Source organism: Saccoglossus kowalevskii, chromosome 11, assembly GCF_978046115.1.
Source record: "Saccoglossus kowalevskii chromosome 11, keSacKowa6.1, whole genome shotgun sequence".
Classification (NCBI taxonomy): Eukaryota; Metazoa; Hemichordata; class Enteropneusta; family Harrimaniidae; genus Saccoglossus; species Saccoglossus kowalevskii.
Genome location: NC_140651.1, coordinates 13,872,396 through 13,900,189, shown reverse-complemented (window position 1 = coordinate 13,900,189; position 27,794 = coordinate 13,872,396). Strand labels below are relative to the sequence as shown.

The 27,794-nt window shown below is 40.2% G+C and overlaps 1 protein-coding gene across 1 annotated transcript; it reads right to left on the bottom strand.

The window, feature by feature from the left end:
- Positions 1-1,195: 1,195 nt before the first annotated feature.
- Positions 1,196-27,565, bottom strand: LOC100372718 (serine/threonine-protein kinase 40-like). The gene is made up of 8 exons (XM_085504878.1): positions 27,283-27,565; positions 22,991-23,455; positions 22,338-22,472; positions 21,429-21,665; positions 20,400-20,568; positions 16,852-16,996; positions 13,594-13,713; positions 1,196-3,732 (listed from the first exon to the last, which is right to left on the bottom strand). Exons 2-8 carry the CDS (start codon positions 23,438-23,440, stop codon positions 3,435-3,437), a joined length of 1,554 nt encoding a protein of 517 aa, XP_085361004.1. The 5' UTR covers positions 23,441-23,455; positions 27,283-27,565; the 3' UTR covers positions 1,196-3,434.
- Positions 27,566-27,794: the final 229 nt, after the last annotated feature.

The following is a 27,794-nucleotide window of genomic DNA, read 5'->3' as shown; positions in this document are numbered from 1 at the left end:
CAGTGTAACAAGATTAGCCCTACGTGTGTAACATATATAAGTTTGGTTGTTTGGGATTACTTCAAAGTTGAGTTTGTGTTGTTTTTTCGAATTTTCACCGGCTCGACCGGCGTTCCACAGCAGCGCGCACAGAGCCCATCACAGGGAGCCCAGGAACTATAATCAACTGTAATACGCAGTCTCTATGAGCGGGGGCGGGGGGGGGGGGTATCGGCTGGTATCTAGTGTAAGAAATAGACAAGGGATGAAGGCTCCAGCCAGCTCACATTTTTTAAACTCGAAAAAACAGACGAAAAGAATAAAAAATAAAATCTAAAAAAAATACCAGGTTGAAGAATATTAGTTGCTCCTTCGAATTTCGCCAAAGCCTTACCTACATTTTACCGATATCTGCAGAATAAATCAAGAAAACTACACAAATTGACTCCAATTAGGAATTCCTAACGGTTAGTCCGAACGCACGACACCGTTGGAGGCGTGGCCTGTTCAGCATTTGTCAACAACCAATCACAAGACTGGTTACGAACCAGTTGAGCAAGGCTAACGGGCAAACCGTTAGGAATTCCTAAATGGAGTAAATTTGTGTAGTTTTCTTGATTTATTCTGCAGATATCGGTAAAATATAGGTATGGCTTTGGCGAAATTTAAAGAAGCAACTAATATTCTTCAAACTGGTATTTTTTTAGATTTTATTTTTCATTCTTTTCGTCTGTTTTTTTGAGTTTATAAAATGTGAGCTGGCTGGAGCCTTCATCCCTTGTCTATTTCTTACACTAGATACCAGCCGATACCCCCCCCCCCCCGCTCATAGAGACTGCGTACGTATTACAGTTGATTATAGTTCCTGGGCTCCCTGTAAGCCCATAGACATGCATGTACAGTGGTGCGCGTGGTAGCAACGTGGAACGTCTTGTGACGTAGCTCCGCCCCCGAGGTAAATAGCAGAAGTTGTACAATTCACAGCTGCCGGTTTGATTACAAACAATACTATGATATACAAACCCAGGGATACGACTGACGAAAGAAGGTTAGAATGCTAATCAGTTAACAGCGCAAAATGCAGATTTTCTGCATCTCTCGTCAGAGATGTTGATGACATTATGATGACCTTTGTTCTAAATCCATTAAATACTAGTAATCAGAATTGGAGTTCAAGTGGTCATCTCTAGAAGATGTGAAGTAATAAAACTAAACCTTTAAGTTATGGAATACAGTTTTATTGGTTTTCAAAAGTAATACAACATTTGTTTTACCACTGAGGTCACATTGTCAAACAGAGATTTTGAGGTGAGAGACATTACATTATTACGTCAAGCATTTGATTTGATTTGTTAAACCATATCGGCATACCAATCTAGCACTTAGTATAACAATGTGCAGGACAAAATCAATTCTATGCAACTTTTAGCTGCATACCTTGAATAGTTACATGTATGTTTTTATTTTTAGAAAGAATTTTTAATTTTCTTCTTTGAATTCAGAGATTTTAAGTATTTTTATTTTTATTTTTTTATCAACATCTAACTTTAGGTTTTATTTGCAAGTTTCCTATATTAAATCTTGGTTGCCTTAACTACTGAGATATGATGTAGGAAAAACTGAAAAAATAGCAAATGAAACATAGTGTAGATGTAAGACTGAATAAAATATGGAAATAAAAAAATGAAGATTATACGTTGGCCGCATTTAAATCAAATTGGAAATGTACATAAATCAGCCTCACGTTAGGAAAATAACAAAACAGACATGATACAAAGAAATTTAGTTAGTTTAGTCAAAGACAATCTTTCTAATGTCTTTGGTTTAGTTGTCCAAAATATATTAAAGTGAGAGGATCGCCGCCGCCGTCGCCGTCGTCATCTGTGTACGTGCGGGAATTGAGTCTCAAGCGATGATAACACAAGCTAAGAATGCAAAGGCTCATGGGTAGACGCTTGTTTTGTAAACAATGACAAGCTACAAATGTATGGCCATCTGACTCGTGCGCAGGTGACAACTCTCCCCCCCCCCCCTCGCTTTAAAGATCAGTATGCCCCACTGAAGATCAGGTGCTATGGCATTGCAGTAGTCACATATGTGAGTGTGTGTGTGTGTGTGTGTGTGTGTGTTTATTATTTCCTCATTTGAAGAATCGTGCTTATGGATGAAGAAAGTGAATTCTCACACAAAAGACAGAAAAAAAAATTTGGAACTAGAAATATATCCATATTTCAGGGTGCTATTCCACATTTGTCAATTCATTTTCGTCATAATTAATTTTTTTAATTATGTGTGTGTGTGTGTGTTTATTATTTCCTCATTTGAAGAATCGTGCTTATGAATGAAGAAAGTGAATTCTCATACAAAAGACAGAAAAAAAATTTGGAACTATAGATCATTTCAAAACATTGTTACCATGGTTACAATAATACAGATCAACATAGATAAATTCCAATAATAGAAAGTACTAGTATACAGTAGTGTGCTTGGACAGAGGACATAAAAATTGCACTTAGAGGTAAACATTGGATAAAGAATATATAGTAAGCCTAAATCTCAGTCTCAAACACTTCAAAAAATATATCTGACAGGGAAATCTGTACAAAAACATAGTTTCAAAACCTTTCCACTCGGTTTGAGAAAATGGTAAATAATTTATTGACACACCGTGGAATAATAAAATGGAAAGATTAATTGATTTATTCTAATATTAACTGGGAAGAATTTAAAATCAGTACAACATAGTCACAAACATTATAGGCAAGACAAAGACCAAACGTATACATTCAGTTGGTTACCAAACACTGTTCAAGGCGCATTGTAAAATTAAAATAGTTTACGTTCCTTGAGTACGTTATGACCAAAAGTATGATTGTGTGGCATACGAGAGAAACACTGATGAAAAGTGGTTGCCCACAACAACTACTGATGTGGAAATTATTAAGGAGTATCTTAACCTATTGCTATTATTACTTGTAAGGTGGCAGTCGTCAAATTTTGTGTGAATCGTCAACGCATGGTTGCAGAGGTTATGACACTGGTTTATTTTTGACCAGTTGGTCCTTAGCGGCGAAAGATAAAATAATGGCATTGGACATTTCCATTGTTATAAAATAATACATAAGCGTTTCCTCGTTAATAAAATAACAATGCCGAAACATAGCTGAAATACATATTTTTATCAGATATTCACATACTTGTCAGTGAAGTCACAGTGCGACAACATATACATTACATGGAGCACATCATTTATCATAAGAATTATGCAAACACGTACTAGTATATTGTGAAGGAGTTGAAAGGTTTTGAACAAATTTTGTGCATATTTAAGGGAGCTTATTTAACGTCAGTTCTACCACTGACCCTTGACCTCACAGAGACTGTATTTAAGTTTACTATACACACTGTAAACATTAAGTAAAATTTTTAATTTTTTTTTTTAATTATCCCCCAGATCATGACAGTAAATGACTGTGGGCCAGTAATTCGCCCTGCGTCAGAGGCCTTGCATCTTGACTGATTCGTCTGATCGGTGGTTGATTTATCATAGTTCGTCTGCGCTGGTAGATCAGTTTACGATCGCTTCCATTCTTCATGGTTGCATCACTGTTCACTTGGCGTAGTTTCATATCAAGCTCTGAAGGCTGAGGATGTTTCATTTCCATTTCTTTCCTGACTTTTTCTTCATCCACTTTTTGTTCCTCGATGTCCGGGACAACCTGCAGCTGGGAGTTATTTGTAGAAATTGATTGCCTATAATAAAAACACAACAATGAATGAGTTGCTCTTATTTTTTATAATTAATCTACTTATTTCAGGTGTATAAAAAAAAATTATGACTTCGGGTAGCGCTCACTTTAAATTGTGTATCTATTTTGGTCGGTAAGCAAAATAAAAAACTAGTATCGGTAGTCTTCAAAACTGTTCAAACACCTTATTTGTCGAAATTTAAAGGGGTGGTGTTTTTCACATTTTTTCATATAGAATATTGAGCAAAAATTACCACTATTGTAAGAAAGAGTAAATACATGGTAATATGTTATGTATATATTTATTATAATAGCTTGCAAATAGTTGTCTAGGTGATATCTGCATATAAGTAGAATAAACATTCAAACATTTTACGCCTCAAGTGTGTTGATTTGGCATAACAAAAATTGACAAGAAATGTAATTTACCGTACTTATCCGGGTAAGAGCCCATGCCTGGACAAACGCCCACCCCCCACTTTTGACACAATAAAGGAGTTGAGGTCATATCCGGGCATACGCCCAGGGGTCTTTTTCTACACAAAACAAAAAACAAAAAAACTATTTTCTATTCGTTGACTGTGGTTGTATTAACAGTTGACTTTCTTGAAGTCAGTCGTGATACTTATAAAAATTGTTAATTGCGTAAAACAAGGGGTGAATGCAAAATAGCTGTGACAGCTTTCTTCCTTCAGGGCAGTGCGTTCACCGCTGATTTTTTTCAGAATCATAACAGTCAGCAAGTCTATAAAAATAAAATATAAAAGCAGAAACGGTAGTTCTCTTTTTGAAATATGTCGTGGCCCTAAAAAGGGCCGGCCGTTTGGTTTGTGCTTCCTTAGAAACGATTCAAGCAAATCGCATAAGGAGAGCCGCTAAGCAAGTGTTGCACTTGTTCGGCTTTAGCGTCGTCGACAATGAAAACAATGTTGCAATATTGTAGCAACCCGTACCTGGGAGAAAGGTTGAAATCACGTTATTTTGGCTTTATAAATATTTTGTAGCAGCTTGCGAATCCATAACTGAGGCCAGCAATTTTGCAATGTCACACCGAAGACTGCCAACTTTTTTACCATCTTTTATCACCGCTATTCCATTTCTGTCATGAAAACTATTCTTCTGTCGTTGGATAAAAAACAAAAAAAAAACTTCCTATTTCAAGTCCACTGTGATATCCATATAGTGAGACATTCCAACCGCCGGAACTTGCTGAATGATAACTTTCACCATGATTAATAAGTGTCGAATCTGATAAGAAAGCAATGTCACGATTTGACCTTTATGATGAAATACTAGGAGTGATGTCATTCTTAGCCATTCAGTAAAGCAGATGCATAAAGGTCAAAGATGATTGCTAGACTGTAAACAAAAGCTTCGTGTGCCATCGCAGCAGAGCGACCCCATTTTTCTTGTCTCTTTATTATGATTAGACATGAATGAAAAGTGACAAGCTGACAGACTGCGAAATCCGTGGATTAAAAGTGCTAAGTCCAAATTGTGTGGGACGATATCGACGAACTTCAGGAATAAGTTGTAGGGACATTGTTCGACGGCTACAGTGACGCCGACTTGGACTTTGAGGGTTTTGAGTTTGACGAAGATGGCTATGAACGTACAAATAAAGATTTTAGAAGTTTTTTCAAACAGCTATGAATTTTTATAATTTTTACTGTGTAAATTTGTAAATTATTATTGATCTTATATGACGGTTGATTCGTAATTTGTCGAGACTGGAAATCATTTTACGCAGTTTAACCCCTGACATTTTAATTCATTTTGAGTTCACGCATATCGGGCGTGTTTGTCGGTGGGAAAATCCGAATTCAAATGATTCCTCACTGTTGATTTTTATTATTTCTGGTTTATTTGTCACATTATAAGCAATACATTTTTTTTGTTTTACTTCTAGTGTTGCATATCGTTCATTTATTTCCGTTGCATGTTTTCATTTGCCGTTCTGTTCCCTGCCGCAGTTCGATCTGCGTGTTGTCAATTTTCGCGAATATTTTTTGCCAGGGATCTCCTGGCAAACGCCCACCCCTTCTTTTTAGCAATTTTCCATGTTCAGGACCCTGGGCTTATACCCGGATAAATACGGTATTTCTTTTCAACCACTGAAATAGGAGAAAATTACATGACATGTGAAAAGAATTCAACCAGGAAAGACTACAATAGTATGATGATTAAAGTGATACTCAACAGTGATACTTTGTGTTTAACTAGTATAAATTAGCATAAAATAGCATATACTAACACACATTAGCATAAATTTAGGCGAGGGTTCTCCGAACCCGCCTATTCACATAGTTCATACCCACCATAGACTCCGGTCAGTCAAAATGACTTTTGAACTCTAGGCATTAATCAGCGATTCTGCCGGTGACGGAGAGAGATAGAATCCAGGTCAGGGGAAGCCCCACGACCTCAAGATTCTTTTACCCCTTACGTCACGAACCCACGTGACCGAGGCCACCTGGCAGCGCCACAGGTAGCCGTCCATCACTTTTCTTTTCTCTCCACCTCAAGGACTTAGACCAACGCGACGGAAAGAGTGGGGAGGTTGAGGGGGACCCGGAATCTATAGTGGATATGAACTATGTGAATAGGCGGGTTCGGAGAACCCTTGCCTAAATTCACTACGTTCAATTACCCACCATAGACTCCCGTCAGTCAAAATGACTATTTTGAACTGTAGGCAGAGTCAGACACCGATAGGTGGCGGGTTTTCTGAGCAAACAGAAAAAAAAGGAGAATGATAAAAGACTTTTCCCCAGTCCGGGATGAAAACAAACCCAAAAACCTAAGTTAAGACCCAAGAAGGGTGGTGTCTTACCTTGCCTGTGCTGTCCCCGAAGCAAGAAGCCAATGCTGCTGTGGTGACAGGGTTCGGTGTGCCCAAGAAAACTAGACCCAAGCCGAATTCGGGGGTGATAAGCTTGAAGTAGGACCGAAACAGTTCGCATGAGGGCGTAGGTCGACAGAAGCGAAACCTGGGAGCTTCCAGGAGGTGCTAGTGGAACAGACAATCTGCCCGCAAAAATGCAGAGACTGACTTATCGCCTATGCGCAGGGAGAGGCCTCTGCGGTCGTTCGGGCTGGGTCAGCAAACAAGGCCTGACCCACTACGACGGGGCCTAACCTGAAGAGACCCTGCTCAATAGATTGGGCGTCTCTTAGGTAGTAGTTGATGAAGACGTTCTGCGTTCTCCAGAAGCCTGCCCTCAGAATGTGTTTGAGGGGAGCATCTGACGCTAGCGCTAGTGAGTTAGCAGTCGCAGTAATCCACCTGGAGATGGAAGTCGGGGAAGACAGCTTATCCTGTTTGCCAGGGCCGTAACACAAAAACATGTGTTTGGTTACCAGTCTAGAAAACCTGGTACGGTTCTCGTAGCAACTCAGCGCTCGAACCGGGCAGAGAAGCAATTCCTCCTGATCCTCCGGACTGACAATATTTGCCAGCCGGGGGATGACGATCGGTTGAGGATCGTGTCCTGGGATTTGGTTTTTGGCGAGAAACCCGATTTGTGTCTTTAGTACAACTTGATCGTCCATAAAAGCGGCACAACCGTCCGCGAAGGACAGTGCGTGCCTAGCTCTGACCGGCGCCTACCTGAGGCGAGGGCCAGTAGGAAGACTATTTTCCACATCAAAAATTTGAGTGGTGCTGATTGGAGTTGCTCAAAGGGTGGTCTGCTTAGAGCAGACAACACAGCCGACGAGTCCCAGTTGGGCGGTTCCCTTGTATGGGGTCTTGGTGTCTGGAAAGCAGTAAATAGTCTCCTAATAATAGAACAATCAGCTAGTCTTGTTCCCGCACGTTCTGAGTGGTGGGGGACAAGACCGACCTGTAGCCAACGCTTGCTGCGTAGGACAAACCCACTTCGTCAAACAGGTGGACGAAGGAGACTGCTACCTGGCCAATAGAGGGATGGTATGGATCAATCTCCCTTCCGCTACACCAATCAGTGTATGCTTGCAGTCTAGAAATGTAGGCCGCGTAGGTTGAATCCCTGTTCGCCCTGGCCAGGACGTTGGCAGCCCGCTCAGATAAGGCTTTCGTATGTGCGGGTCTACTGAGAGCCTCTATGCGTGCAAGTGATATCTGCTGGGCTCGTTGGTAGTGCGCCGTCTGGTTGGGACGGCAGGTCCGGTAAGTACGGAAACACTGCTGGCGCTTCGACTAGCATTTCCAACAGAAGTGGAAACTAGGCCTTGCTTGGCCAATTAGGTGCAACCCATGATAATATGCAGGTGTGCACCTGTCGAAGTTTTCTCCGGTGCCCGGTGAATTAGCAGGAAAGGAGGAAAGGCGTACACAACTAAGTGGGTCGACGGGGCTAGCAAAGCGACCCTGGCCCAGGCTCCTGGAGTCAGCAGGAGTGTTACGTACGTCGGGAGCTTGGCATTCCGGGGTACGACAAAACGGTCCAACCTTGGACCGTCCCACGGCCTAAACTACCCACTGGGGTATCAGCTACTCCGTGTTCTGGAGACGCCAGACTGTTACTCACCCCTGGAAGGTGGTGTGCGGTTATTCCAGGCACCAAAGGAGGATTTTGCTCCACTAGGACTGACAACGATGGGGAATGCGTCCCCCCTCCTTCTTGAAGGAGACCAACGCTGCGTTGCCTGTGCGGAGCAGAACTCTGTGGTCTCGATCTACGGGTAGAAAGCGTGGTAGTGCTAAGTACACTGCTCTCAGTTCGAGTCGGTTGATATGGTAGTCCCGAAACTAATGCGAGGGCCATATCCTTGGCCTGGCCTTAGTTCCAGCTGATGTACCCTGTGTATAGCGTCTTTCCCCAGCAAACTGCTACTTCCTGTCTGATTGCTTCTGCCTTGCGGGAGTCCCCTGGCAGTGCCCAACAGGGGAGACACTGACGGGGGGAAATTGAGATTTCAGCGGCATCCTGTAAACAGATGTCACCACCTGGGAAGGTCCAGGGGTCGGTCACCTGCCGTCTCCAAACCGGACTACACCGGCGCAATCTGTGTACGACAGGGATATGTGGCCATGTGTTCGGCAGTTGCGAGGGGGGGTTGGGGGTGCTCTCTTCCCCCATGAAGTGAGTTCCCCAAGGCCTGAAGTAGTCACTAAGTTGTGACCTGGCCATTCACCGAACACGTGCCTGTCCCCCCCGGTTGCAGAGGTGAGCGTCAAACATGCCTCCCCTGCTGCCTGGAGGCTACCCACTGGGGTATCAGCTACTCCGTGTTCTGGAGACGGAGGCGCCCTGAAAGGGCGTCGCCAGACTGTTCCTCACCCCTGGAAGGTGGTGTGCATTTATTCCAGGCACCAAAGGAGGATTTTGCTCCACTAGGACTGACAACGATGGGGAATGCGTCCCCCCTCCTTCTTGAAGGAGACTAACGCTGCGTTGCCTGTGCGGAGCAGAACTCTGTGGTCTCGAACTACGGGTAGAAAGCGTGGTAATGCTAAGTACACTGCTCTCAGTTCAAGCCGGTTGATATGGTAGTCCCAAAACTAATGCGGGGGCCATATCCTTGGGCTTGTTGGCCCAATAGATGCGCTCCCCAACCGTAAGGGGAGGTATCTGTTACCAGAGTCATACCTGCGGCGAGCAGGCCCAAGGGGCTCCCCTGTCCAAGGTTGGCCAGTGACGACCACCAGGGCAGGGCTTCCTTCACTTGGTCCAAGATTGAAACCCGCCTATCTAGTTCCCATAGGAGAGCTCGGCGTTATAACCAGCGTTATACCGGGCGGCTGCGTAGTGCGGCCTGGGGAACAACCCTTCGAACCGAGGTCATCATTTCGATGATCCTCATTAGTTCACGGAGGGACGCCGAGGGAACGCTGACTAGGCATTTGGCTAGGCTGCTTAGCGCTAAGCAACACGCTTGCAATAGCTAAACCAAGCTTATATCTGTGTCAAAACTCCATGCCCAGAGACACCAACTGCACGTTGGGTCGAGGTGGGACTTGTCGATTTACTAATGAGCCCAACTGGTGAAGTAAATCCTGTGTTAGCCTGATGCGTTTGGCTATTACCCCTTGCCCGGGTTGTTGGTAACCGGAAGTCTGGGTACGGATTGAGGTGTATCAACATCTGGTGAAGCAGCAGCACTACCTGTTTCATCACTCTGGTGAACACGTAGGGCGGTGTGCCTAACCCGAACAGGGGGCACCCGAAATTCGAATACTTGGCCCAGCTGGGCAATTCGAAGGAGATGGCAACTTGCTGGGTGCATCGGTACATGCAGGTAGGCCCCGCTTAAGTCTAGCGGGGCTAGCCACTCAAAACGATGGATGGAGAGAAGAACCCTGAATGGTGTCTCCATGTGGAACCGATCGAGGAGCACGTACTGATTCAGTCCGGCTAGGTCCAAAACTGGACGCCTTGTAGATTTGGTACTACAAACACATTTGGGTAGAAGCCTGGCCTTAGTTCCAGCTGATGTACCCTGTGTATGGCGTCTTTCCCCAGCAAACTGCTACTTCCTGTCAGATTGCTTCCGCCTTGGGGGAGTCCCCTGGCAGTGCCCAACAGGGGAGACACTGACGGGGGGAAATTGAGATTTCAGCGGCATCCTGTAAACAGATGTCACCACCTGGGAAGGTCCAGGGGTTGGTCACCCGCCGTCTCCGTCTCCAAACCGGACTACACCGGCACAATCTGTGTACGACAGGGATATGTGGCCATGTGTTCGACAGTTGCGAGGGGGGTGGGGGTGCTCCCTTCCCCCATGAGGTGAGTTCCCCAAGGCCTGAAGTAGTCACTAAGTTGTGACCTGGCCATTCACCGAACACGTGCCTGTCCCCCCCCCCCCCGTTGCAGAGGTGAGCGTCAAACATGCCTCCCCTGCTGCCGGGTAGACGTCCACCCAGAGAGGGTGAGGAGCCACCACCTGGCTCTTACCTCCCTGGGGGCGCGCCACTACCCTTCCCTCCCATGGAAGGGTATAAGCGCTTGCCTCCTGGCTGACTCTGACTAGCGGACGACGCTCTAGGGCATTGTGTTTTCTGTGCTTGGAGTGACCTCCGCTTGCCCATGGCAGGACCAACTGGCTAGAGGATTCGATCTGAACCCTCTGGTTCATTGCACTCCGAAGCTCCGAGACTGTACCCACCTTTCCCTGAACAAAGAGGGTGGAGGATGTCCAGTCTGCGTCACTGAGGTGGTGACGTACCCCGGCTAAGCTTGTCTACGAAAACACGTGCGTCTAAAGCTGCATCTCGTAGCACGGTAGTGGCCCTGGCCAAGAGAGCAAGGCGACACTAGGGGGTGGCGCATGTAGATGTGCGGTAGCCCACCAGTAAAAATGTCGCCTGGTCTAGGAGGCTGGTGCGTTCTGCCTCCAAGGTCTCCAGAGTGCTGGTCACGCATAATAATGTGCTCAAGCAACTCTGCCCTCAGGGCTGGATGGGTCGTTTTCAATTAGCAAAGACACCCATGGAACGCGGCTATCCCCCTTTGCCCGGTTTGCCAAATTCATGGTACCGGGGTCTGGGGTAGGAGCCTTAAATCCGGTTGGGGGCGTTTTGGTCTCATCCCACGATATGGGGTCTGATCCCGAAACCACACCGACCGGGTAGCGTTTGGTCCAGTGGGAAGTGTTGCCTAATGTTATCCCCACCCAGGGGCCTTAAGCATTACATCCTCCGCAGCTGACCAACGCTGATCAACACTGTTTGCGTGCTCTGCTCCGCACTCAGGCGGACAGGGAGAGACTTGCCGACGGGGTTGCTTTGGATCCCGACACCCGTGATCCCATAAGCGATGAAGCAACCTTAGGTAGTCGCTTTAGGATCAAGGGTGGGGGTATATACATCGTATCACTGGGATCGATGATACTCCGCCTCACCCCAAAAGCGTGGCTCACCAAGTCATACAGATGGAAGACTGAGGGACCGCCCGGAGTACTGGCTGTATCTGACGTGAGCGAACTGCATCTCCTTTCACTTGAAATATGTGAGAGCGAGCGTGTTCGACTGTGCGCCTCATGACAGGGTCGGTACCCTCTGGGGACGCCTGTGGGTCGGTAAGAAAGGAGTCAAAACCCACAGTGGGGACCGAACACAAGGATAAATTCGTTACCGTTGTACCGTTACCGCATGACAAACCCTAGCTGGCTGAAAGTGGGGGGGGGGGTTCAACGTGTGCCCTGCCCCGAGATCGGAGACTTGGCTGCCAGCACCCCGTTGGCATTCAGTGCCCGAGGATCCAGAGAAGGACCGGTGCAATTAGCCTGAGCCTCGGCCACCCCCCAAAATAGTGGGAGAGCCGTGCCTGGGAATGGGGATTCCCAGGAAGGGACGTGTTTGAATGCAAACATACTTTTGTGTCTCTTCCTGCTTGCCCACCGAGGGGACACAGTGGAGACAGCTCGCTCCGACTGCGTCTGATCTACCCGGCCTGCCAGGAACGCAATTGCCCCGACAGTCCGTCGACCAAAGCTCTCAACTCGGAGGCAAACCCGGCGCCGTGCGAGGAAGGGTCCACAAAAAGACCCGCAACGGGCCCCATAGGAGAAAAGCCTCCAGGGGCACAGCCTCGCTGCAGCCAGTAAAATCGGGTAAAACACCGCCTGAAAAAACAGACTGTGAGGATGCCCTCCGATCAGGGGGGGGGGGACCGAGAAAAATATCGGTACCTCCGCCGTCGGGCCTCTTACTCGACGTCCCGGTATATGAAGTACCGGTAGCCGAGCGTGAGGACTTTCCACTCATGCAAAACACGCAACTCACTTTAACCGATTTGTTTACTGGACGCGCGACCTTGCTGTGACGCGGTTAGTCTCAGCAATTTTGATGGCTCTGAAAGAAAATCTCAGGCCTCAGATCTCCATGAAAAAAACATGTTTTCACGCAAAAACGCCGAAACCAGCACGTAGCTGGTAAATTCTGAATATAACCACTGCACGGTCTCCTCGAAACACGAGCGAGCCCTGGTGCTGTCATTACATCTATATATTGCTAAATACATTGAAAATAAAAGATGACATGCATGAGGAAAACGAATTACAGTTGTAAAAGGTGCCACCATGAAAACCAACTGGTTACGTAGTGGCGCCGGATTTTAATTTCTTTGTTGTGAAAAATACTACACACAAAGGGGAAAACGACACGAGGGTAAAAAAAGACAAGGAAAACTTATCCTACCAGCTACAATGTCGAATGCCGAGCAGCACCAACAACCCAAGCTATAAATCCGGACAGGAAAAAAAGCAGGCGATCCAGCAGAGCTCGCTAGATTTCATCTCCACTCGAGGCGGAGAGAAAATAAGAGTGATGGACGGCTACCTGTGGCGCTGCCAAGTGGCCTCGGTCACGTGGGTTCATGACGTAAGGGGTAAAAGAATCTTGAGGTCATGGGGCTTCCCCTGACCTGGATTCTATCTCTCCGTCACCGGCAGAATCGCTGATTAATGCCTACAGTTCAAAATAGTCATTTTGCCATTAGTCTATGGTGGGTAATTGAACGTAGTGAATTAGCATATATTAACATGCATTAGCGTAAATTAGCATATATTTAAAGACATATTTGTCACTGACGTTTATCCTTCTATTTCCAAAGATAATAAAGTCAATGATTGATATTATAACTATATTAATAAGTAACCTTGAGTAATGATATTATTATTATATTAATACGGATTAGCATTTCTCTCATCTCAAATACTGTAAAATGACTAATATTCACTGGGTTTAAATTTCGCTGATTTACCATTTCAGGCATATTCAGTGGGTTTTAAATTCACGGTTTTACCATTTAGATAATGTATTCTATGCTAAATTTTACATATTCACTGGGTTTTAATTTAGCGCATTTTCCAGTCAGCGAAATAAACAAAATTAAAACCCAGTGAATAATTAATCCTTTTACAGTATAACAGCGATACCTACCACATAGTCAACGTAGATGACAGACAATCCAATACTTGACATGAAGTCAATCTGATGCTGTGATCTAACACTAGCAGTCGACTTATAAGACTCGTCGTTGTCTCTGATACACGGCCGTCACTGAAACAGAAATTATATCAAACAATCAATGGATAATACCACATACAGAAAATTCTGATATTCTGTTTGCTGGATTTGGAACGTGGTAAGGTACATACACTGTATTCCTATTGTATTTACAATATGAGATGCACGTCTTCAAAGAACCCCCAATAAAAATCAAAGAAAGTTTAGAAAGAACTCCCATGTGCTGAGAGTATTGGAGACACATTAAATATAATTCGAAATTACTTAGCTGAAAACTAATTATGCAAATCAGAAAATTAATATGAACAGATTTGAGTGAAAACTAATGAGGTCTGCGCAATGTAACAGAAAATCTATGTTTCCAAGTTTAATTGAAATGTGATTAGAATCAAAAAATTATGAATTATTATGCTTATTAGGGAATTAATATCAACAGATTTTTACCCCAAACTAATTAGGTTTGTACATTGTCCTAGAGCATCTTTGTACTAAGTTTCATTGAAATGGTATAATTAGTACTTTAGATATCAGTGTGAAAGCTTAAAATTGGTTAATTATGCAAATTAGGTAATTAATATGTACAGATTTTAATCCACAATTATCCAGGTCTGTCTATTGTCCTACAGCATCCATGTACATTCATTGATATGTGATGTTTAGTACCTGAGATATCAGTGTGAAAGTTGGTTAATTATGCAAATTAGGTGATTAATATGCACAAATATTTACCGGAAACTAATTGGGTCTGCATAATTCTAGATTCATTGAAATGTGATGATTAGTACTTTAGATATCAGTAGAAAAGCTGAAAATTAATTATGCAAATTAGTTAATTAATATGCACAATTATTTGCCCTAAAACTAATCAGGTCTCTGCATAGTCCTAAAGGATCTATGTACCAAGTTTCATTGAAATGCGATGATTAGTACTTGAGATACCCGTGGAAAAGCTGAAAATTAACTAATTATGCAAATTAGGTAATTAATATGTACTGATATTACCATAAAAACTATCAGGTCTGTGCAGTGTCATATGACATCTATGTACCAAGTTTCATTGAAATGTGATGATTAGTTCTTGAGATATCAGTGGAAAAAGCGAAAATTGACTAATCATTATGCAAATTAGGTGATTAATATGCACAAATATTTATCGGAAACAATCAATCTCTGCATAGTCCTTGAGTATGTAAGTACCAAATACAAGTTTCATTGAAATGTAATGCTCACTAATTATATCAAATGCTGAAAATTAATTAATTATGCAAATTAGGTAATTAATATGTACTGATATTACCATAAAAACTATCAGGTCTGTACAGTGTCATATGACATCTATGTACCAAGTTTCATTGAAATGTGATGATCAGTACTTATATCAAATGCTGAAAATTAATTAATTATGCAAATTAGATAATTAATATGTACTGATATTACCATAAAAACTATCAGGTCTGTGCAGTGTCATATGACATCTATGTACCAAGTTTCATTGAAATGTGATGATTAGTTCTTGAGATATCAGTGGAAAAAGCGAAAATTGACTAATCATTATGCAAATTAGGTGATTAATATGCACAAATATTTATCAGAAACAATCAATCTCTGCATAGTCCTTGAGTATGTAAGTACCAAGTTTCATTGAAATGTAATGCTCACTACTTATATCAAATGCTGAAAATTAATTAATTATGCAAATTAGGTAATTAATATGTACTGATATTACCATAAAAACTATCAGGTCTGTGCAGTGTCATATGACATCTATGTACCAAGTTTCATTGAAATGTGATGATCAGTACTTATATCAAATGCTGAAAATTAATTAATTATGCAAATTAGGTAATTAATATGTACCGGTACTGATATTACCATAAAAACTATCAGGTCTGTGCAGTGTCATATGACATCTATGTACCAAGTTTCATTGAAATGTGATGATTAGTACTTGAGATATCAGTGGAAAAACCGAAAATTGACTAATCATTATGCAAATTAGGTAATTATTATCCACGGATTATTACCAAAAACTAATCAAAACCTAGCATTAGTTTAGAGCATGTATGTACAAAGTTTCATCAAAATCCAATGAGTGGTTGTTTAGATATCAGTGGAACAATCATGGAACAGCTAAAAATCAGCTAATTATCATGCAAATTAGGTAATTAATATGCACGGATTTTTACCAAAAACTAATCAAATTTGCGCATATGTTCAGAGCATTTATGTACCAAGTTTCATCAAAATTCAATGATTGGTTCTTTAGATATCAGTGGAACAGTCAGAGAACAGCTAAAAATTAGCTAATTATCATGCAAATTAGGTAATTAACGAGCATGGATTTTTACCAAAACCTAATCAAATCTGCACATTGGCCCAGAGCATCTATGCACCAAGTTTCATCAAAAACTGGTGTATGGTTCTTGAGATAGCAGTGGAAAAGTCGGACACACATACACACACAGACACACACAGACACACTAACTGCAACGACTCCCATTATGTGCTTCGCACATGGGAGTCAAAAATTATTGAAATTCGACTTATTTTAATCATAGACACACCTATGACATTTATTTAAGTGCATGAGTTAGTAAGAGAGTTACTAGTAATAAAGAACTTCATTTATTATTTTTTGTAAAAATAATCAGTGATATACAAAGATAACACTGTTATTTTTGTCTTAATAATAATAAATCATTGGTTACCATAGTAATTTCTGCACCAGACAAAAGATCAGTAGGTGTGGGGTTCAAATTCTATCTGGGATTGAGTATTGAATACCAAAAAAGCCAGTCATTCAAAGTCATAATTAGGTCACAGGCAAAATCTTTGAGGTAACTGTTTTGTTATTACATTAAGCTGATTTTATATAATGTTAACATATGGGACTCAATTAGGGGAAAAATTAACCTTAATTATGAAATTATGGCAATGTTGTTATTATTATTATTATTATAATAATTTATTTTTAACTTTTAAAAATCAACTGATGTTAAAAAGAAAATGGTGAATTACTTGTGAATATAACGGCGAAAAAATGAAACTGTATTGATCACTTCGCCAGAAGAGACTTTTACCATTGCACCATGGGAAATGCACATCCTTGTAAAAGTATGAGTAAGAAATTCATTGATTCATAACTATATAATACTTTTACAGTACACTTACTTGGGAATATTGTACTCCGCAGCCTTGATCTTCCTGAATAATTCCTGCGGTACACTATCATAGAATGGGAACTGACCATACAGCATTGTAAATAATACCACACCTAATGCCCACATATCACTGGGTTTACCCAAGTACGGTTTACCTACAAAATATGACGAATACTGTAAAATGATTTACCATTTCAGGCATATTCAGTGGGTTTTAAATTTACGGTTTCATCATTTAGACAAGTCATTGTCAATGACACGTCCCCGTTCCGTTCATATTTGAGTGACATATACATTCAAAGCAGATCATGACCGAAATGCACCTGCATATGTACAACACATTGTGCTAAATCTGAACAAAATCCATCCATGCATGACTGAGATCTGGTTCCGGAATTGTGAAAATACGTGATTTTAATGCATTTTCGGTCTTAAAATGGCCATCATTTCGCTATTGTTAAGCAGATCATGAAACAAATGCACATATCTATTTGTGACATGATGTACCATGTGTGTGTGAAGTTTGAACTTGATCAATCCAGACATGTCTTGGATACGGATCCAGAACTGAATTCTTTAACAAAATGGCCGCCAGTCGGCCATTTCGAACTTGATCCGAAAAAAAAAAGACGTGCATCAAGGTCCTATTATGTTTAATGTATGTAGCAAATTTGAACAAAATCCATCCATGCATAACTGAGATACGGGTCCGGAATGATGAAAATGTGCGATTTCAATGCATTTTCGGCCTCGGCCCCCATTTGGCTATCGTTAATGAGATCATGAAACAAATGCACATACATATTTGTGACATGATGTACCTTGTGTGTGTGAAGTTTGAACTTGATCAATCCAGACATGTCTCGGATACGGATCCAGAACTGAATTCTTTAAAACAAAATGGCCGCCAGTCGGCTATTTCGAACTTGATCCGAAAAAAAAAAATGACGTGCATCAAGGTCCTATTATGTTTAATGTATGTACCAAATTTGAATGAAATCCGTCCATGCATAACTGAGATCCGGGTCCGGAATGGTGAAAATGTGCGATTTCAATGCATTTTCGGCCTTAAAGCGGCCGCCATTTGGCTATCGTTAATGAGATCATGAAACAAATGCACATACATATTTGTGACATGATGTACCTTGTGTGTGTGAAGTTTGAACTCGATCAATCCAAGCATGTCTCAGATACGGATCCAGAACTGAATTCTTTAAAACAAAATGGCCGCCAGTCGGCCATTTCGTACCCGATCCAAAAAAAAAATGACGTGCATCAAGGTCCTATTATGTTTAATGTATGTACCAAATCTGAACAAAATCCATCCATGCATGACTGAGATCCGGTTCTGGAATTGTGAAAATACGTGATTTTGATGGATTTTCGGCCTTAAAATGGCCATCATTCCGCTATTGTTAAGCAGATCATGAAACAAATGCACATATCTATTTGTGACATGATGTACCATGTGTGTGTGAAGTTTGAACTTGATCAATCCAGACATGTCTTGGATACGGATACAGAACTGAATTCTTTAACAAAATGGCCGCCAGTCGGCCATTTCGAACTTGATCCGAAAAAAAAAAGACGTGCATCAAGGTCCTATTATGTTTAATGTATGTAGCAAATTTGAACAAAATCCATCCATGCATAACTGAGATACGGGTCCGGAATGATGAAAATGTGCGATTTCAATGCATTTTCGGCCTTAAAGCGGCCCCCATTTGGCTATCGTTAATGAGATCATGAAACAAATGCACATACATATTTGTGACATGATGTACCTTGTGTGTGTGAAGTTTGAACTTGATCAATCCAGACATGTCTCGGATACGGATCCAGAACTGAATTCTTTAAAACAAAATGGCCACCAGTCGGCTATTTCGAACTTGATCCGAAAAAAAAATGACGTGCATCAAGGTCCTATTATGTTTAATGTATGTACCAAATTTGAATGAAATCCGTCCATGCATAACTGAGATCCGGGTCCAGAATGGTGAAAATGTGCGATTTCAATGCATTTTCGGCCTTAAAGCGGCCGCCATTTGGCTATCGTTAATGAGATCATGAAACAAATGCACATACATATTTGTGACATGATGTACCTTGCGTGTGTGAAGTTTGAACTCGATCAATCCAAGCATGTCTCAGATACGGATCCAGAACTGAATTCTTTAAAACAAAATGGCCGCCAATCGGCCATTTTGTACCCGATCCAAAAAAAAAAATGACGTGCATCAAGGTCCTATTATGTTTAATGTATGTACCAAATTTGAACAAAATCCGTCCATGCATAACTGAGATCCGGGTCCGGAATGGTGAAAATGTGCGATTTTGATGCATTTTCGGCCTTAAAATGGCCGCTATTCGGCTATCGTTAATCGGATCATGAAAAAAATGCATGTGCATATGTCCCATATAATGTGTGATGTATGAGTGAAGTTTGAACTTAATCGGTCCATGCATGTTCGAGATACAGGTGATCACGGACGCACGAACGGACGCACACAGGGCAAAACATAAGTCCCCGTTTTCGGACTGCGTCCGAACGGGGACTAAAAATGTGTTCTATGCTCAATTTTACATATTCACTGGGTTTTAATTTACCGGTAGCACATTTTCAAGTCAGCTAAATAAGCAAAATTAAAACCCAGTGAATAATTAACCTCTTAACAGTGCACATGAAATAGGAGATTTCCAGATTTTGAAGAGATCTCACTCGGAGCGAGTTTAAAACGTTCTGAATCACCTGCCATTTTCTGGTCGTTACAGGCACCGCTATTTTAGTGAGTAATATGACTGCTTTAATTTTACCAGAAAATTTTTTTTTTTTTATGAATTCATGAGATTTTGTGATGTAAAAATTTTCCTGGGCTGCCGGTACTACAAATTGAGTGTCAATTAATTTTGTCTTTGTTAATACCATAAAATCTTGAACTGGCAAAAATTTCTAGCAGTGATATTGCCAGCTAAGTTTCTGATTGGTTTGCTATGATCATTATGCAATTAGAACAAGTTGGATCAAACCAACTTCAACAGGAGATGTCAAAGTAATAGGGGGCGACTGAGGCACATCAAACATAAATAGAAGATCATGATGCGATTGCCCTTCAATTTATTTCATTCAATCGTATTAACTGCTATATTATGAATGGCAAAGTTATGCAAACGAAATGTAAATGCTGACAGAGTCTGTAATTACTGCTGTGTTAAAATACGATGTTAATCCTGATTTTGACAAAAAACACAGACATTTTTTTAGAACTAGCGACTCAGAATTTTTGAAAACTGTAAACTGAGTGCAGAGTATTTAACACGGTTCATGGTCGCCATGATAGTCTTAATAGACGCTGTGATTATTCGGAAATATAAAACGATGTCCAATGTCCAGGTTTCCTGACTTGATGTCTTGGAAGCTACCTGCTTCTGTATGGTTGTTATGGAAACACTTGATGATTTTTTTTTCAAGACTGGCATTTTAAATTCTCAGAAGAAAAAAAATGAACTTCTGTTATTTAAAATTAGAAGCAGATCTAATGAAAGTGTATTCAAACTTACCACTGAGAACATCGGGGCTGATATAGGCAGGACTACCTCGCTGGTCCTTCAGTAGATCGTTTTCACTCACCAAGTGTTTACCAAGACAGAAATTGGTAATTGTGATTCGTCGTGTTCGTTTATTTAAAGTCATGTTACCTAATTTCAAATCTCTATGTACAATATTTTTCTGTGAAGAAATAAAATAATTATTTTAGGTATTAGAGTCACCAGAATGTTTAATTTTAGTTTTATCGTGATGGAATGTTTTCGATCACTGAGTAAAGAACACAGATTCGCCATGTTTGTGGCGCATCAACCAATCGGAATGCCGCATGGATATTTCAAAGAAAAAAACATTTTCAGAATGGCAGTGATTGTGAAGATTGTATTGCGGAAGTAAACAATGTTGTAGTATAATTTGTTGGCATTGATTTCAGTAAAACTGCATGATGATTTTCAAAAGAGGTGATTAGAAATTTATAAAAGGTAAAACAAGCGTTGAAAAACAGAGTCTTGTTATCATTTATGATCATAACAGTTTAATTTTACTCCCCCCCAAACAACTGTTTGTTCTCAAAAAGCAAAAATAGATCTTGATGATTTTGACTGAATTTTAAGCTTTGTTTTGTGTATCATCAGAACAGGTGTTAATTTCACAAATTTGACTAGTGAATCGTTTATGATCTGAAACCACAGGTCTATTGTTTACAAATTCTAATCTACGAGTACAGAATGTTGCCAGTCGGTATGTAATTATAATAACAATAGGACAATTGTTCTGGTAGGCAACGTTGCCACGGTGGTTGTTAATTTTGAGTGTCAGTGAGTTGTACTGATCATCGCCGACCAGCTTAGTGAGATCCTGTTTATTTCTTAGTTTCTAATCTCTTAGTCTACTAGTATTATAAACCAAATGGACATAATAGGTCTTGATCAAAATTGGTAATAAAGTAATAATAATTAATAAATTATTCTGTGAGGGAGACAAAGTGTGATTTTTGCATTCGATTATTATTTGCAACAAAGTACACTGGACATGTTACTCACCATATGTAGGCTATTTACATTTCTAACAATATCAAAAAATATAATTATAGTTTCTTTTTCGCTGAGTTTCTTCTCCTTGATCACATAGTGCTGTAAATTCATCAAATCGATAGTTTTGTCACTAAAATCATGTGCCACCAGACAGTCCAAAACAAGACATATTCTTCTTTTAACATTGCCCGGGCTATTGGCACAACTTTTTGAAGTCTCTTGTTTCTTGATTTCATATGCTTTATCCTGCAAATACAAAGACGTGAATTGTCAGTTTTTATAAATAAATAAGCGGCATGCAAAGATGGCAAAGCTTATGTTTACAAAAAAAGGGGATATTATTTACTTTCTTAAGCACAAACACAAGACAAAGTCATTTCTGAATGACAGGCCATTCGTAAATTGCGAGTTACTGTTATCAGAGTTCTTAGCAACCCAATTGGAGTGCTGCTTCCTCATTAATACTCATGAGCTCATGAATATTCATGAGATCATTAATTTTAAACAGTTTATCGGCATAATTCTAGAAAAACTTATTGCACACATCACAAATTATTTACATGGGCAATTCAAGTCAATTCAATCAATAGTTTTGATTTGACGAAAAGTCAGAAAAATGCAAAGACATATTAAAAACAGCAGTAAAAAAATTGGACTATAACTTCGCTGCAAGTAATAACAGAATGTCCTTTGCCACGTGATTCAAAAATTTTGTCAACGGCTGGAAATCAGAGTGTCCTTTGATATGCTGATCGGTTAAACATGATTTTAATATATATTCCACTGAACAGATTAGAGGAAATGTACCCTATCGACCAAAGTGTGCCATGCGACCTTGACTTAAACTTAATTTAACATTTAAAAAATAAAATGTTAAAATTTTAGTTAAAAATCGTGAAAATTGTATAATATTCTGACCTGAAATAATCCATGATGGTGTACAACTCCTTCCTGGTTATGTAATAAAGACAGCAAGGAATATTCAGTGTGGAGTAACATCTTTCCTTGTCTCTCATCCTGAGTTTCTTTTATATCTTCATCTAAAGTAAGGATCTGCATGAGAAAAAAACATCAACACACCCCTATCTATAAGTCAGGCGCCCTCAAAGATTCCTGTGAGAGAGGAGCTCAGAAAGAGGTTTCTGGGTAAGTGTGTGGCTTAAATGATTTGCCCCGCACCAGGGAGATTGTGGGTACGACTCCTGTTAGCAGTGAAAAAAAAAGGGCTTATGACATCCTTAGTTAGAAGGATTGGATCCAGTATGAAGGGATGTTTATCTGTCCATCGTGTATGCTGTGTCCTAGTATGTCAGTGCAAGTAATGACAGTTTCCTTGTTGTAACAAGAATTTTCTAGAACTGGAACTTTCTCTCAATCATAGAAATAAGCTATATAAGAATTTAGGGACAAATCATGCATGATGTAATTTATGAGCGATGGTGATCCTGTATGGTTAAGTTTTACATGGACCATTGAGACGTCTGCAGTAGAAATGACATTGCACGGCACCGGAGACATGCCAAGGCATGTCACAACTATAGTTTATGTAATCATATCATAATAAAAGTTACCTTTAGCTGAAAAAAGTCATCAGTGCCCTCCTTTCGTGCCAGACACTGTACAATACTCCTTACAGGAGAATTCCCCAGCCTTGGTCCTAGCAGGTATGGTCCTGCTCTCTTAGCTCCATGGGGATTAACGTTCGGAGGCAAAAAATTTGCTCCGTTCGGACAAGTGGGTGAAAGTGCGGTACCAAACAGAGAGCTTCCAAACCGCTGTGGCAACGCTGAAAGTGGGGAGGCAAATGATGTCGGGTAGAAAGCCGAGACTGACGACAGTGACGGGGAAGATGATACAGATGACAATGATGGTGATGGTGGGTTGGAACTGGAACTGGACGGGGACAGCATCCCGGCAGTGCTCGCGTCTTCGTCTTCATTGCTGCGTTGTCTTCGACTGCGCCGGCTACCACTCGTACAACTTCCGGGTACAACCAGGTCATCTGTAACTCTTCTCTTCATTCTTCAGTTAGAGGTCTGGGAAAGGTGGAGCAAATGAAAATAAAGTTCATATGGAATTTCGATGATACCATTGTTTGGTCTGTGTAGGTTAGAAATGAAACTGCATGACAAATTGAACAAATTCCAAATATCAAATTAATACTTAAAGCGCGGTGGTTGCGCATGTTCAAATTTCATGTAAATAAACAATGTATTTTACACGCGTTGTATACGTCGCTATGAGACCCATATCAAACAGGATGCGGCACGGCGACTGTCGCCCTTTAATTACAATTTTTTTTTCAAGCAAATTCGGAGGGAACACACAATTGATTATGACACATTATATACTGCTTAAAGAGACAACCTAACCTTAGATTAAATTTACTTACTGGTTTAAAATTAAAATGGAAAACATAAACAATGATGCTGCATAATTCCTGGTGCAATTCCCAGGAATTGACAGCTTCTCCCAGTAAAGGCTTAGCTATTACTTCCCGGGAAAGCAGAATCTTTATATTAATCATTTTTAGTTTTCTATTGCAATTAGGATTGGTTCTGTAAATGAATTATTTGTTTGCTGTTTTCCTTGATAATTGAATCCATGCAAACTTGTAGAATTACTAATAGAATTCATTGTTTCTTTTCCAAGTTTGTGAACTTAAAAACCCAACGAAATTGCTCAAAACTTATATGTCAGTGAAAATGGTTTTACAGAAAGTAGTTTTTTCCGTAAGGGATGTTTAGTGGCAATATGCAGACACTGTGGGTGTGTGTCGCATGTCCATTTCTTTTGTTTAAATTTCCTATTGAAAATGGACATAATTGTTTATAATCCTTCCAATTGCAATGACATTTTGAACTCTGTGTATATTTTTCCGGTCTGTATCCTTGACATCATCCTTTCAAACACTTTCTCTTCTATAGACGCAATGTCTGCTTGCGAGCTTTAATGATTGATGGGCATTCCTACTTGGACAAATACTGTTTTATCTGCTATTGAAGAATACAGAGTGATGTAAATCTTTTGAGTATTCTAAGATCTTCCTGTCAAAATAGCAATACCGATTGAAGTAAGGTTTGCAAAGTGATGTACCGGTAAATTTGTTGCATATTTTTCCTTTGGAAATAGCCATGCTGGTTCAAGTAGGATATACAAAGTGATGTAAATTTGTTGCGTATTTTTCCTGTTGAAATAGCCATGCTGGTTCAAGTAGGGTATACAAAGTGATGTAAATTTGTTGCATATTTTTCCTGTTGAAATAGCCATGCTGGTTCAAGTAAGGTATACAAAGTGATGTAAATTTGTTGCGTATTCTTCCTGTTGAAATAGCCATGCTGGTTCAAGTAGGGTATACAAAGTGATGTAAATTTGTTGCATATTTTTCCTGTTGAAATAGCCATGCTGGTTCAAGTAAGGTATACAAAGTGATGTAAATTTGTTGCGTATTCTTCCTGTTGAAATAGCCATGCTGGTTCAAGTAAGGTATACAAAGTGATGTAAATTTCTTGCGTATTTTTCCTGTTGAAATAGCCATGCTGGTTCAAGTAAAGTATACAAAGTGATATAAATTTGTTGCATATTCTTCCTGTTGAAATAGCCATGCTGATTGAAGTAAAGTATGCAAAGTGATGTAAATTTGTTACGTATTCTTCCTGTTGAAATAGCGATGCTGAAATGTACTAGGGGGATTTCATATATTAAATGACGTCAGGAAATCGACATGGTACCATTAGGTTCCTCCTCTCACATGATGGTGTGAAGCAGTTTATCTCAAGAGCTCATTTACGAAACTAACCGCATTTCCATATGCATGTCAACACATACAATACCATTAATTTATGCATGCACTGTGAAAAGCATGATTACACACCAGGCCCTGTGAATATAATTCGAAAAAGTATTCCTATACATTGTATTTCAAATGAACAAGTTCTCTATTAAAGCCATATGTCTAAGTTGGTATTCCCAGTGTACGGCATATTGGGATCACTTTGAGGGCATATAATGTACCATACATCCTATACTGAAATAGGGTACGATGACATTAATTACAGCATAGACTAAATAGAATACGACTTCAGGAAAGGAATTATACCGGTAATCATTCTTTTGACTTTCTGAAAAAAAAGCTAACTTCATGAAAGAAGTGAGATACACTATGGGATTACCACATCGCATGCAAGGTTTCTTTGACAAAGTGTAGTCAATTCAAAAATCTGGAAATATATTTCCAGGCAGCAAATGCCTGGAAAACTATTGCATAAAACAGTCACTTTCTATGACTGAGACAATTGTGCGATAGGCAACGTTTCTGTAATCGGCGGTTGACCATATATTTCTGTTTTTTGTGTTTTAATAAAAGTTGACACTTCTGGGCTATGGAAATTTTCATAGGATAGTAATAGTAAGCATGAAGTTAATCTCATGTCAGCTCCGCATATTTCAAGTTGAACAACGTATTACAGGTCTATGAAACAACCTAAATAGCCCTAAAATTTGACAAACATTGAAAAAAGAAAAACACAAATAAAGTTGACTGGCAATCATATTTTTTTAAGTATGCCAAACAATGAATGCACTTACAACACCTTTTGTGATTGTTGTTATTCCTATATACCCTCTCCCCAGCCTGCATTCCTTTCTATAAATTTTGTCCTTGAAAATGGAAAAATGAAAAAAGACATATTTGATAGCCGAATTTTTTTATCACAGGTTATGTGATTATAATTATTTGTATGAATATTCAGGGATTTTTTTTTAAACAAGGGAACGGGGTGCAGCTGCCCTCATGCCATGGCAATGCACCCCCTTACCCTGGGGAGCAGATCCTCTGGCAACCATAAAATTCTAATTGACCAGGGATCACATGTGGCCACAGTCTTCAACTGTGACCTGTCTGATAGTAATTTTGGCCCCAAGGAAGCCATATAATGCTCCATTTTAACTTAGAATGTAATAGTCACAGAAAAACTCGTGATATTAATTAAACAAAAAATCTTCATCTACAAAATGACAGTTTGCTTAATTCAAATTAATATTGATTCATGGATACATATTTGTATAAATATGAGCTCTGCATAGGTAATGTTCCATTATATTGTGATTAAACCATTAACATAAGCTAACAGTAAACATTAAGAAAACCAGGGTACATTGTAAACACTGAAGGCTGTTCTTTAGTAAACATATTGGAAAAACCAGGGTCCATACAATGACACACCGTAGTAAAACAAAAAAGTGGTCAGTCACACACTGCAGAAAAACAAATCGTCAAAAAGCATTTAATTTCAGTATTTATGGTATGTATTAATCACACAAATTGCTGCAATATATTTATTTTCTCATGTGAATTTTAGGCAGGTTGAATTTGGAAACACAAACATTTTAAATATTTTGAAAAATTTTACACAATTTAGACACTGATAGTTAATAAAAAAAAAACTTTTCCTCGTTTCTAGGAAGTACAGAATCACAGCTGGAGACTTTCCTCGTCATACCCCGGAAATCAACATACTCGCATATCAAATGCTGCCTTAGCTGTTCTACAATTTTGTTTACAATATTCCACCAAAGCATACGCCGAGGCATATCTGTATGCAACTCACATATGATCAATAAATCTATCTGCACTGATTTTCTGTAAATTGTCAGATGACTAGATGTTGACGTATAGACATGTTGTTGTTGTATTATAATCGAGGACGGGCGCCATCGGCATCGTGGCAAGCTATTGTTTACGAATTCGGAACTGCGACATCGTAAAACAACAGCATCGCGTTCAAAATACAAAGATACTAAAATTATACGCGACTATTTCTTACTGGAGAAATTGTGAATATCATGTAAATTTGAGACTTACCAGAAGATCGGAGGTTGCATTGACCCCGGGCACCAACAAATGTCAAACAAATATATGATCGCGTTAACTCCCAAAATACCAAGTCCTTTGTTGCATTCGAAAACGCCTTTGATATTTAAACGCAAACTAAGAATTGACGCGATCTGCACATGTTGTGTACGGAGAGTGGCAACCGCATTCGCGACATTGGAACTGATTTCTCACACGGTCATCGCAGTTTTCGGGCGGAAACCATAGTTTTTCGTTCCTTGTCAAGGACATGCATTCAAATATTGATGAGAGGAAATCGAGCGATACCCTTTGACCTCACAACGGGAATCTTGGTCTAGCTAGTCTGATCTATTATTTTGTAGGGATGGGCTGTTTGTGAATTCAACGAACACTCACTGCAATATCAGCACTCTATCGGTACTTTATATTAAAGTACTGCGTGCACATCAATGACTGGAACTTTACAGATGTGTCACAAATAGTTCTTTACATTTATTTTACATTATAACCACGCATTGTTT